Below are 13047 nucleotides of genomic sequence, written 5' to 3'. Positions count from 1 at the left end.
ACAATGTTCCTCACATTATCTTATTATTTAACTTTATTAATGTGATGTATAACAAATGTTTTTGGACAGTTATTTTGAGGTTCAGGGGGCATCTTCAGGTACTTAAAGGTGAAGTTCAGAATTTTTGATATCAAGCTTAATCTTCGATTTAGCGAGGGTTTAATAAATTAGTCGTTGGAGTTGATTTCATGGGTGTTCTGGAACAATGATCTGGGGTTGGTGGTGCGACCCCTCGTCCCATCCCTGAAGGCCCGTTGATGGGGGCGCGGGTGGCCCAGGGGACCACCCTGGATCCCGGGGGGTTCACGATGGCCCCTTTGCTGGGCTGCGGGAGGAGGGATCGGCTGCACTGCCCCCACCCACGCCTGTCCTCCCTCCACGGGCTGGCTGGTTGGGGGCCGTGGCCCTGGGGTGGCGCCCGCTTGTCTGCGTGGCTGTCGAATGTTTGGTCGGGGCTCGTGCGCGGCTGGATGTGATTGGGCGCGCTCGGGTGGGGAGCACCGGTCGCGGGTTTGGCGATGGGGCAGCATTGGGTCGGTTGCCAATGGGTTTACATTCACAAGGGAGTCACATGATTAATGGTTTCTAGATCACAGAGCTGATTTGTGTACACTCCACCCCTCCCAATCACTTCTTATAGACTCCCACCCCCTCCCCTTCATTCCCTGGTCAACAGGCCACCCACATTGAAAAAAATAAAATAAATAATAATACAAAAATAAAGACAATGTTGGATTTGTTATTAGATTTTTTTATTGGCATGCTAAGTCACGCTAGCTTAGCCACTCCGTAGCCCTGAAACTAGCAAGTAACTTACAAACTGCATGGAATTTGTTGAATTCAACTGCACCAACTAATTAAACCGCCGCTAACTCAAAGATTAAGATTATTAAGTTTCTGAACTTCTGCTTTAAAGGGTTAATTTCGATTTACGCGGAAGTTCGGGTTACATCGCCAGCCTAGGAACAGAAGTTGTTCATAACCCGGGGATGACCTGTATCCACATAGTCCAAAATTTTTGTGTTTTGTTTAATGATGGAGGATACACTGCCCTCTGGTGGCAGCGTTGGGTCTGGCTGGACTGTCCCCTTATGACTGAGGAGCAGACTCTCATCTGACATGGACAGAGGTGGGTAGTAGCGTGTTACATACATGGTTATATAATGGGTTATTGTACAGTATCATTATAACAACAGTTCATATAGATAACGTTTCACTGAGAAAAAAATACTATAATATACTGTATATATATTATAATATTATAATAATTGTTTAAAAAAAAAAAAAATGTAAGCAGTTACAATGTTACTCATGACTTGAGTGTTCTTTTCACCAAATACTTTTTTACTTGTACTTGAGGATATTTTTTTTTGGATGTTTACTTTTATTTGAGTAATTATTATTTTGAAGTAACACTGTTCTGACTTCAAATTTTTGGCTACTTTACCCACCTATGGACATAGATAAAGAACAGCTGTGCTCTGGTTTGGCCCACATAAGGCTGTAAGTTGTTTAACCCTTTAAGGTCTGGGCCTATTTTGTCTGATTTTGCATGCCTTTGAAGTTGCCTTTATATTTCAAAGAAAGAATTGTTTACGATGGCCTGGTTTGGTCCCTTTTTTTGTGACACCTTGAACTTCATGTCCAAATTGTTGTTTCCTTCACTAATCAATTATAAATCATCATTTTGGGCCCAAAAAGACCAAAAATTCCAAAATCGTTTTGTCAAAATTTTTAATATTGATGTCCAATTGACAACCAAACATGCGTAACGAACCGTTTTGAAACTTTGTAATATTTATTCAACATGTTAGGATGAACATTCAACCAAAAAAAATTAGAATAAATAGTCTTATATTTGACAATTCAACATAAACAACAGGTATAGCCATAGGCGTTTTTTGCCTTTATACATGCTCCAGTCAAAACAGGTTATATACAGCAGACCTAACAGTGAAGAACAGTGAAAAAATATATACCATCTAACACAAAAAGTGTTTAGAGGCCATCTCTTTATGAGTTTAGGTATTGCGGCCAATCGCCTGATGAAAACTATGTACACACAATCAAGCTTCTTGAACACACATTTATATACACAAATTGAGAAGATTGATGTGGGAAAAAAATATATATATAACATTGGGGGGAAAAAAGCATTTTCAAAAATATTTACAATAAACAAGTTAAATTTTTTTCAGTCATGCCACTCCGAAAAGCAGTTTCGTCCTGGAATTAGACACGGCTACATCACACAGCTCACACTTCCATGGGGTGTCGGTCCTCTTTCCACCCTTCCATTTTCATTTCACTTTGCTTTCATTGTCACTATAAATGTACATGAAAATAAGTCAGTATTTATGAAAATAATAAAGTATAAAATAAAAATATATACAGCAATAAATAATCATGGAAATCTATATGTATGACAATAGAAAGAATACCATAGCTGAATATGTGCTACATCCCTAATCTTCATATAGAAAGAAGAACACCACAAATGATAAATTCCTGCCTGGGATACCCACAGTGCACGTACGACTTTGATCTGATATGCACATTTTATTATTATATACACAAGCACACACTTATATTGCATCAAAATTAACTTTGTCTTGCAATATCAAAAGAAACTTTCAAAAGAAACGTTTTCAGCATGAAAAAAAAGAGTGAGTTGGTTTACCTCTGCTCGTCGATGGCGTCACCCACGTGTTCAAATCCGTCACTATCTTCACTCGAGGACTCTTCCGAAGAAGACGATGATGACGAATTTGGACCATCCTCTTCCTCAAGTTGATCAGAAGCACAATTGCTTGCGCTAAATTTAGTTTTCCGTTCATTGTCAAAGTCACACAAAGTCGCTGCTCGATCCAGCAGTATCCAACTGGCCGTCGCTCGCCACCTCGCTGCTTCAGAACACTCCTCCTCCCTCTCGTTCGGTTGAACCTCGCACCGCAGTTATATTTATAAAAAAAAACAAAAAAAAACAAACGCATTTTGTGCTTCCACTGTGACTTCGAAAGGGTTCGTTTGATTTGTGTTTTTTTCATGGAGCTTCCGTTTTGAAAAAGGACTAGAAATGATGGAAATATAGACATAAACAAATGATCCATGCAGCGTTTTAATGTTTTTTTGAGAGGACAATAAAACCATAAAACTTAAATGACAATATCTCACGTTCTAGTTGGTCGATTGACTTCAAATAATAACGAGAGTAAACCGCAACTTCCGCACTTTAAAACGAGACCAACCAACGGCATGTGGGTGACGTAATTAAAACGTGAGGGCGCTTCAAAGACGACGTGCGCTGAGGACGCGCCGGCGCGTCCTTCGACTCTCAAGGGTTAAGCTAATATATGTTTGTGTATTGTGCATTTTTAATTTAGTTTTTTTAAACATGGCTTGCACAAGATATCAACTCACCAAATTTCATTGCTCTAAGTTAAAAAAAAAACCTAATAGGAGAGAACCTTTTGAAAACTTCAAGGGGCGTCACTGAGCCATTTTCTTACGGTTTGTAGTCAATGTCGCAGAGTTATCAAAATGTACACCTTGCAGCATGTATGTGCAGATTTTGGTGAGTTTTCGAGCATGTAAAGGCTTCCAAATTGTCCCTTTTCATTTGGTCGGGCCCTAACTAGCATACAGCGCTCCAATGTGTGGTGATGTTTCAGTGCAAAATGATTAATAACATAATATTTTTAGCCATTATTTGATTGGCTGCCATTGACTCAAACATGCTCAAATAGAGTGGATGTCCATCACTGTCATTGGCAGACAACCTGTTAATTGGGATTTTGATGTTTAGACTAATCTAAATCTGGAACCTTTTGTTGACTTGTGATATGGTGACCTTGGATCCTCGCCTGGGTCCCTCTTTGCTGTATGATTGCTGTCGACCTCAATACCGTATTGGCCCGAATATAAGACGGTGTTTTTTTGCATTGAAATAAGACTGAAAAAGAGGGGGTCGTCTGATATTCGCGGTCTAGACATTATACCCATTCACGACGCTAGATGGCGCCAGACATCATTGAAGCGATGTTCTGTCATGATAGATCTCAGCTACTCTTCCCTTTCACAACGCTAGATGGCGCCAGAAATCATTGAAGCGATGTTCTGTCATGACAGATCTCAGCTACTCTTTTTAGTTTAACCAGTTTGCATTATTTTTCCTTATTCAGATTTGTTTCAAGACTACAGTTAGTTAGACTTCAATTTGATGGTTAATGCAATTATTGCAATTTTGTTGTTTTATTACAATAGATTGTTTTATTTACATTTCAAACACCAGAAGCCGTTCATTAACAAATGTGATTGCACTTTAGTTTACATATTTAAATGTTCAGATATTAAGATTTGAATGAGGCAAAATAACATGCTTTTTCTTTAAAATATATTGTTATAATCATTTGCTTCGTATGTACTGAAATTATTTTCTGCATAAAAATTAATTTGGTGTTCAAAAAGCCTTTTTTCAAACTTGAGTCATGAAAAAGAGGGGGTCGTCTTATAATCATGGCCGTCTTGTATTCGGGCCAATACGGTAAATTGTCAACTTGTGCTTCGAAGCCTTTTTCCAGCTTTCAAATTGAGTCAGTACAAAGGGTTAAGACTAAGGTGAACGTGCAGAGTTTGGCCTTTTGGCCAGGATGTCGGGATCCCGCCGGCCCGGGTCGGTGGAGCTGCGACAGTGCGGGTCCGGCGGTTGGGCTGGTGTGATTCCGGCAGTCTGGCTAAAAGGTCTGATTCCTTCACTGTGAAAACGACAGTCACCCTCAAGATTAAGAAGAGGTGTCATTCAACTAGTTGTCAGTCGACATATCACAAACGTTATGAAAATATTTGATGAATGTTCAAAAGTTACCTAGTGTAAGTGTTAAAATATACACACACATACCGTATTTTTCGGGCAATAAGTCGCAGTTTTTTTTCATAGTTTGGCTGGGGGTGCGACTTATACTCAGGAGCGACTTATGTGTGAAATTATTAACACATTATATCATTTCACATGTTATTTTGGGGTTTTGGAGTGACACTGATGGTTTGGTAAACTTGTTAGCATGTTCTTTATGCTATAGTTATCTGAATAACTCTTAATAGCTATGGCCACGTTCGTGTTCTGCCTTTGGCAATGTGTGTTTAATTGTATTATTGACTTTTTTATATTGAAATGCATGCTTTTAGTTTGTGGTGCTTTCACTCCCACGTGGGGGCGCACTCGCACTTGTTTACGTGAAGAAGAACGCTCACACGCCAGATGAAGACCGTCAGCTAAGTAGCTCTGAGTGATTGGGCGAGTTAGCGAGAGAGAAACACGGCTGCGAACCTACGTTGTTTATGCTTGTAAAATATCCCTACATGGGCAACGCCTGTGTGTATTATCTTTTCGGTTGTTGTGTGTTTTCCACCCGCGATCGGACACTTAGAGCCAGTTGTGTGGTTGTTTGAACGATGTGCTAATGCTAGCGAACGAATGCTAACCGTTTTTGTCATTGCTGTAAAAGCACCTAATAATCATTTATTTACGTTGATGCAAACCTGTGGCCTATACTACGAACCGAGTTCAACCTCCCCCAGAAGTAATCCAGTTTACCATCGGGTAACCGGAGTTGACAAAACCTGGTTGTCTAGTTTGTGGTCAATCGGTACTACGACGCTGATTATGAGGTTGATTAGTCGACTCTGTGTCAACCCAGTCAGAGTTACTGCGCGTTCACATAAAAGGGGGCGGTGACCAGAGTCAAACACTACTTGTGACGACGGCACGGGCACCTTACTTCACGGAGGAGGAATGCGCGATGATCATGCGGAATTATGAGGAATTAAAATCCACCCTCACCGCGAAATCCAACACCGCTTCGGCGAGTAGAGCGCAACGGGTCTGTTGACAGCGAATTTACAGATCGTGTGATTTGTGAATGCGTCAATATGCCAGTTTACTTATGTCCATGAAAAGAAATAAAGCCTGCTGTCAGGACAATAAAATAAGATTTGTTCCATTAACAGTAAGAAATAATTGTCACGCATCACCACACGAAACAGGATGATTGTATGAATACGTATGTTCTTTTTTTTAGTTTGGGCCTAAAAAAATCCGAGTCCGATCAATAAACTTGATTTGCAGGCCCGAGCCCGACAACCCCCCCCCCAAAATTATGTTATATTTGTGAGGACTCAGGAGAAGAAGGAAATGCGGGGATGCCATGCGTTGTTGCGTAAATAAAAGCCCGTCTTTTGTAGCGATTTTTCACAGTTAAAGAAGACTGTAAGATGCATATTCAATAAACATTTATATCTTTTATATTTGTGCGTCTGTCCTATCAGTGGATTTGACATTTAATTTAATCTCCTCCAGTTGGCAGAAAAAAACGCAAGTTTTCTCAATGTTTAAATAGTCTACATATTTCTATGATTATTATAAATGCATCAATTTGAAGCGTTTCCATACCCCACTCCGAATCGCACGGCATACAGTGTTCTTACGCAGATATTCAGCATCACCGATGGAATACATATATTGTCCCTGGCGAAAGAGCGCACGGACAGGCACACACAATCTGCGCGGTTGTCAGGGCCTGACTCAGCGGGTTACATTAGTGACGTCTGCTGCCTAGATCAGTTGGCACAGGTAAAGAATTCCCTCAGCTGAAAATCTATATCTTTCAAGGAGAACATCTTCCGGGTACGCCAGCGGATTCTGGCGGTCCCGAAAAACCCGTGCCCTCCGGAGAGAGCCCCTCACAATCCGCGCGCCAATGTCGTATGGGTCGTCCAAGTACGCTGTCATTGTCAGGAGGACACGTCCGCGGAGGAGTGCTGTTTAAATAGAGCGTGGTTAATTGGAATCCTGATGTTAAGCAAGATCTAACTCTGACACGACCAGGTTTGGCGTGTGGCGTGTGTTGCCATGGCAACACTTCTCGGTTCCAACATATCCACCTTTCGTAGTCTCGCATAGCCGCGAACTTAAGTCGCACGTGATAAAGTTACTCTCGAAGTTACCCTGCTAAGCCAGAAAACCGGCTTCGTAGTATAGGCCACTGTTTGGTATCGAGGACAAAGTTGATTCAGCAAATTATACGGACATCCAGCATCGTCATTTGGGAGTTTAGCCCGCTGAATAGCCAAGACCGAGCCGTAGCGTCCTGGTGAGGATAGTATATTCGCATTTCGTTGTTCATGCACTGTACACTGTACACTTATTCAGTATGTTGTTCTCTATTGTATTTTTATATTAAATTGCCTTTCAAGATGACATGTCTGTTCTATGTGTTGGATTTTATCAAGTAAATTTCCCCCCAAAACGCGACTTATACTCCGGTGCGACTTGTTTTTTTTTTCTCTTCGTTGGGCATTTTATGGCTGGTGCGACTTATACTCAGGTATAAAGTACTCAGGTATATAAAATACGGTACCCGCTGTACCCGGAGCCTCTCGGGGGCCCAGTTCCCAGACGCAAAGGGGACGTAGTTGGACAAGGTGGAGGGTCAAACGGAAAGGTAAGATGGAGCTGGAATATAGAGTTTAAGTGTTAAAATATCTAAAACATTTCCAGTAGCGCCGCTCCAGCCCCACACATCAGACAATTGTCTTGAAGGGCCTGCGAAAGTGTGGCGGGGCCTGCGAATAATTATCCATAAGGACCCCAAACGCCTCGAGGGCCCGGTTTCAATTCATCGCACCCGGGTCCTGTTCACGTTTGCTCCGCCACTGCAATGAGCATTCTAATATTTGAATGTTTCTTGGACTGCTTGAGATTAAAGCCCCAAAATGATGAGTTTACAGACTCGGAAAATGTAGCACTCTGTGTGAAACATGTTTTTTCAGATTAAAAAAAAAAAAAAAATCCAGTTAAACATAAAAATCACAATGATGTATGACAACATCTTTCAGCAAGCCAATACTGTACTTCTTTTACTGAAGTACTTCTCTTTTATAGAAGACATAGTGTGTTTGATTGCGGTTGCTTGAGAGTGGAAGTTCACGGGAAAGAGTCTGGCCTCTCGGTCACCCCCTCGGTGGATGAGATTGTACTGGCCCGCTTTGCCAAGATGACGCCGTTCGCGAGCGCCTTCCCGCATCTTTTGTCACTTAACATCAAAAAATACACAACGTGGATAAAAGTCACGGGACGCGTGCCCGGGAAGCGGGAAGAAAATGTCGGGTTGAAAGTCTTCCAGGAAGAAGATTTTACTAGAGTTCAGTGTCATCCAACTTTTAACTCTTTCAGTGTCACCGATGATAGACAACCAATTATGTGGCGCTTTTCATCCTTCAGCTGAGAATTGAAATGAGTTCATCATTAGTAGACGTCCAATCCATCTGTTTCTGGGAGGGCTGGCAGCAAATGAACGAATGTGGCAACTTGCCACTTTGTAGAGTAGTACTGACAGTAACATACACTAGTAGAAGAGGAAAGTCAAAGATTTGGATTGAACTTTTGTCGAGCATATGTGTTGTCTGTGAATGTTTTGAACAAATACCCTCCCACTTATAATGGATTGGACAGCTATTGTCATCAATGGCAGCTAAAGAGTTAACCCCTGTACTGACTCCATTTTGAAAGCTGGAATAAGGATTCAAAGCACAAGTCGACCATTTAATCAGGTCGACAGCGATCATACAGCACAGAGGGACCCAGGCGAGGATCCAAGGTCACCATATCACAAGTCAACAAAAGGTTCAAGAGAAAAATCACAATGCTTAGTTAACATTCAGTCTTTGTTAAGGCTCTTCTAAGTCAGTTTAAAGTGTTACAAAGTTTTTTTTAGATTAGTCTAAACATCAAAATCCCAATTAACAGGTTGGCTGCCAATGACAGTGATGGACGTCCAATCCATTTGCGCATGTTTCAGTCAATGGCAGCCAATCAAATAATGGCTAAAAATATTATGTTATTAATCATTTTGCACTGTAACATAACCACACATTGGAGTGCTGTGTGCTAGTGAGGGCCCGAGCAAATCAAAATGGCCAATTTGGAGGTATTAACATGCTCGAAAACTCAACATAATTTGCACATACATGCGGCTAGGCGTAAATTTTGATAATTTTGCGACCTTGCCTAAGAACAGTGACAAAATGACAAAAAAAAAAAGAAAAAGAAATAGGCAACAGGGTAAACTAATGTATGTGTGTTTTTGTCATTTCTAAGCTCGTAGCCTCAAAAATCACATGATTGTGATTGTTGATCGCGAAAAATTTGAGGTACGCTTTGGCGATCAGCCGTAATCCTATCAGTGTAGACTTTTTAGTTGTCACTGGTGTTGCAGCAACACAATTTTCTGGCTCCTGACCTGTATATCTGGTGGCCATCTTGGATGGGGCAAGAAGCAGTTGGACACTGCTTGGGGGCAGCGCCGTTCCATACTCATGTTATTTCTTCTAAACGTGCACATGCCCCGCTCAAACAGATTAAAATGACAGTACAGTGCATTGCCAACTTGTTACTTGTGTTTTTTGGGAGTTTTGTCGCCCTCCGCTGGCGCTTGGGTGCGACTGATTTTATGGGCTTAAGCACCCATGAGCATTGTGTAATTATTGACATCAACAATGGCGGGCTACTAGTTTATTTTTTGATTGAAAATTTTACAAATTTTATTAAAACGAAAACATTAAGAGGGGTTTTAATATAAAATTTCTATAACTTGTACTAACATTTATCTTTTAAGAACTACAAGTCTTTCTATCCATGGATCACTTTAACAGAATGTTAATAATGTTGATGCCATCTTGTTGATTTATTGTTATAATAAACAAATACAGTACTTATGTACCGTATGTTGAATGTATATATCTGTCTTATCTTTCCATTCCAACAATAATTTACAGAAAAAAATGGCATATTTTACAGATGGTTTGAAATGCGATTTATTACGGTTAATTAATTTTTAAGCTGTAATTAACTCGATTGAAAATTTTAATCGTTTGACAGCCCTAATATATATAAAACAACTTTAGTAAGGGGGAAGTGAAAATAAATTATAGAATTAAGATTTGTTGTCAATGAAAACATTAAAAGTGTTCGGTAAGAGATGTAGGACAACCAGAGGATATATAAGAAAGACATGGCTGATGGTAAAGGATAGCTTGTTGAAACAGGAGAATGTCATTGTCAGTCGCGTCGATAAAAAAGCTAAGGCTATGCTTAGGTCGGCTCGTTTTCTTCGTCTTTTTCAGCCTTCGACACTCAAGCCATCTCTTTAACTGAACATTTTTATGTTCTTCTACTTCTTTGCCAGTGAATTTGGCACCAGGCACATCATTTTCGGAGAGAATTAGTAGGTTTAGCTCTGTAAACATCTCCTTCGTACACGATTTCCATTCATTTCCGATTAGGGACAACCGGTTGCTTGTCCCTACTTAGCAACAGTAGGTAATGTCATGAATATTAATGAGCGGAAGTGACGTGTTGCTTGCGGTATGCCATTGGATAACTAGCATAGAAAAAGTCCACTAGGTTAAATGCTAAAGTTTTTTTACAATGCTCTTAACAAATGGTTCAGACACATGTTCCACAAAAAACGGCTAAATATACCAAACAACTAAATTATGAATGCATTAAAAACCATTAGCGCAAACAAAAACTTAGCTTACGTTGGTCTTAACAGGGAGGAGTTGGATTCAGCCATGTGAAAAGAGGCAGACCAGAGGGCAGTGTATCCACACTAATCAATAAAACTAAGTGCAAACACTTTCAAAATAAACCATTACAACGACACTTAAATTAAACGAATACTCAAAGCAACAACGTTTAATTCAAATACTTTTTCTCGAATCGAATACTCGAGTTAATCGATTAATCGTTGCACCACTACTGCAAAGTAGGGCTGTTAAACGATTAAAATTTTCAATCAAAAAATAAACTAGTAGCTCGCCATTGTTGATGTCAATAATTACACCATGCTCACTCATGGTACTAACCCATAAAATCAGTTGGACCCAAGCACCAGCAGAGGGCGCCAAACACCAAAAAACAAGTAACAAGCGGACATTACACTGTAGTGTCATATTAATCTGTTTGAGCGGGGCATGTGCGTTAATTGCGTCAAATATTTTAACGTGATTAATTTTTTTTTTTTAATTACCGCTGGTTAACGCGATATTTTTGACAGCCCTACTGCGTATCGCGATATATCACCTTTCCGATATACGTATTGTCACCCCCCTAATGTTCACTTCAATGTGTGCAATTGAAACATTATAACCAGCGTATCCCATTTTAGGGGCAGTGAAAATCCATGAACTATACCAAAGTGTTCTGTAGAATTGAAAGCCTAAAAGCGTAATTATAAAGAGTGGAGATGAAGCACATCGTCTCATTGGCAAGCTTTGAATGGAAGTTGTTTTTTCTTGAAATCATCAAGAAGAAAAAGTTGACCAAGTGGCTCGCAAAAATCTCCTAAATGTGTCGCGTGAGGTTTGAAGTGCAGGTCGGCACCTCATCTAACGTTTTAGACGGCTGCCGAAAGCCAAACTCATCAAGGCGCCCATGACGGACTGACGGCGCAATTTTACATCGGCCGTAGCGGTTTCAAAATGCTAAATACGCCTCGGTTTTTCCAGATCATACAAACCAACAAAGGTGTAATTTACCAGCCAGGTGGTCCAGTTCCTTCTCCTGCAGCAAACCCGCGGAGTCGTCCTCTCCCTCCAAAACCAGATCTGTTTCGGGGATCTGGCTCGGTACACTTTGGCTGGGGAACACCAAAGTCTTCAACTTGACCAGCTCGTCGTCTTCTGTCACTGCAACAAAGAAATAAAATCTCATTTACGCACATAAATAGGGTGTAATAGGGTGTCCATGTTTTTCCCCCTTCCTTTTCCCTTTTCCCATTGCAGTAATTTGGGTACCTCTCTTACGAGGACAGTTTAAAATTTTTTTTTTAAAGTTATTATTTTTAACCCAGCCGCATTCACCGGAGCAAGGCCCTTCGCTCCCGGATTTACTTTATTTTGACTGATTTTGCAAGGCCCACAGAAAATTCTGTTTTATTGCTATATAAACATGGAACCCACCAAAAGAAAAAAAAAAGTGATATTTTTTTTAGGGCTGTCAAAATTATCGCGTTAACGGGCGGTAATTAATTTTTTAAATTAATCACGTTAAAATATTTGACGCAATTAATCACGTTAAAATATTTGACGCAATTAACGCACATGCCCCACTCAAACAGATTAAAATGACAGCTCAGGGTCATATGCACTTGTTACTTGTGTTTTTTGGATTTTTGTCGCCCTCTGCTGGCGCTTTGGTGCGACTGATTTTATGGGTTCAGCACCATGAGAATTGTGTAATTATTGACATCAACAATGGCGGGCTGCTAGTTTATTTTTTGATCGAAAATTTTACAAATTTTATTAAAACGAAGACATTAAGAGGGGTTTTAATATAAAATTTCTATAACTTATACTAACATTTATCTTTTAAGAACTACAAGTCTTTCTATCCATGGATCGCTTTAACAGACTTAATGCTAATGCCATCTTGTTGATTTATTGTTATAATAAACAAATATTATGTTGAATGTATATATCCGTCTTGTGTCTTATCTTTCCATTCCAACAATAATTTACACAAAAATATGGCATATTTTATAGAGGGTTTAAATTGTGATTAATTACGATTAATTCATTTTTAAGCTGTGACTAACTCGATTAAAAATTTTAATCGTTTGACAGCCCTAATTTTTTCCATTCTTTAGAAATTAGCATTCGAAAATAGCTTAGTTGGAGCAATTTTCCAATTTCTGATGAAAAAAGACAAATTGAGCTTTTTGTGAAAGCATGCATTTCAAACACAACTGAATTTAACACAGCTAATTTTTGCTTTAGTTACATCCCAAACATCTGAATAATGTTTTCCTTTTACAAAATAACAAACAACAAGACAAATAGTGCTTTTGATCGTAAAGTAACAATTTATTTACACATAACTAAATTATTGAACTGTTGAACTATTTGTGCACATAACAACAGGGAAGGCTCTCAGCTGCTCCCGGTTGAATGAGGTGGCTCCCAGTAATCTGATAAATCCGTATCAAGATC

The 13047-nt window shown here is 39.8% G+C and overlaps 1 protein-coding gene and 1 long non-coding RNA gene across 3 annotated transcripts in view; both read right to left on the bottom strand.

Annotated features, from left to right (window-relative positions):
• Positions 1 to 13047, bottom strand: part of LOC130917406 (neurobeachin-like) — a 572897-nt gene that overhangs the window by 194394 nt on the left and 365456 nt on the right. For both annotated transcript variants that reach the window (XM_057838766.1, XM_057838767.1), the window contains one exon: positions 11596 to 11745. In XM_057838766.1, the coding sequence (XP_057694749.1) occupies positions 11596 to 11745 (150 nt within the window). The remainder of the gene's footprint in view (positions 1 to 11595; positions 11746 to 13047) is intronic.
• On the bottom strand, positions 1819 to 3310 carry LOC130917409 (uncharacterized). The gene is made up of 2 exons (XR_009063460.1): positions 2681 to 3310; positions 1819 to 2325 (listed from the first exon to the last, which is right to left on the bottom strand). It is a non-coding gene; the product is annotated as an uncharacterized LOC130917409 (long non-coding RNA).

The sequence above is a fragment of the Corythoichthys intestinalis genome, chromosome 6, assembly GCF_030265065.1.
Source record: "Corythoichthys intestinalis isolate RoL2023-P3 chromosome 6, ASM3026506v1, whole genome shotgun sequence".
Lineage (NCBI taxonomy): Eukaryota > Metazoa > Chordata > Actinopteri > Syngnathiformes > Syngnathidae > Corythoichthys > Corythoichthys intestinalis.
Note: the sequence above shows the minus strand (reverse complement) of the source record. Positions and strands in the feature narration are given on the sequence as shown.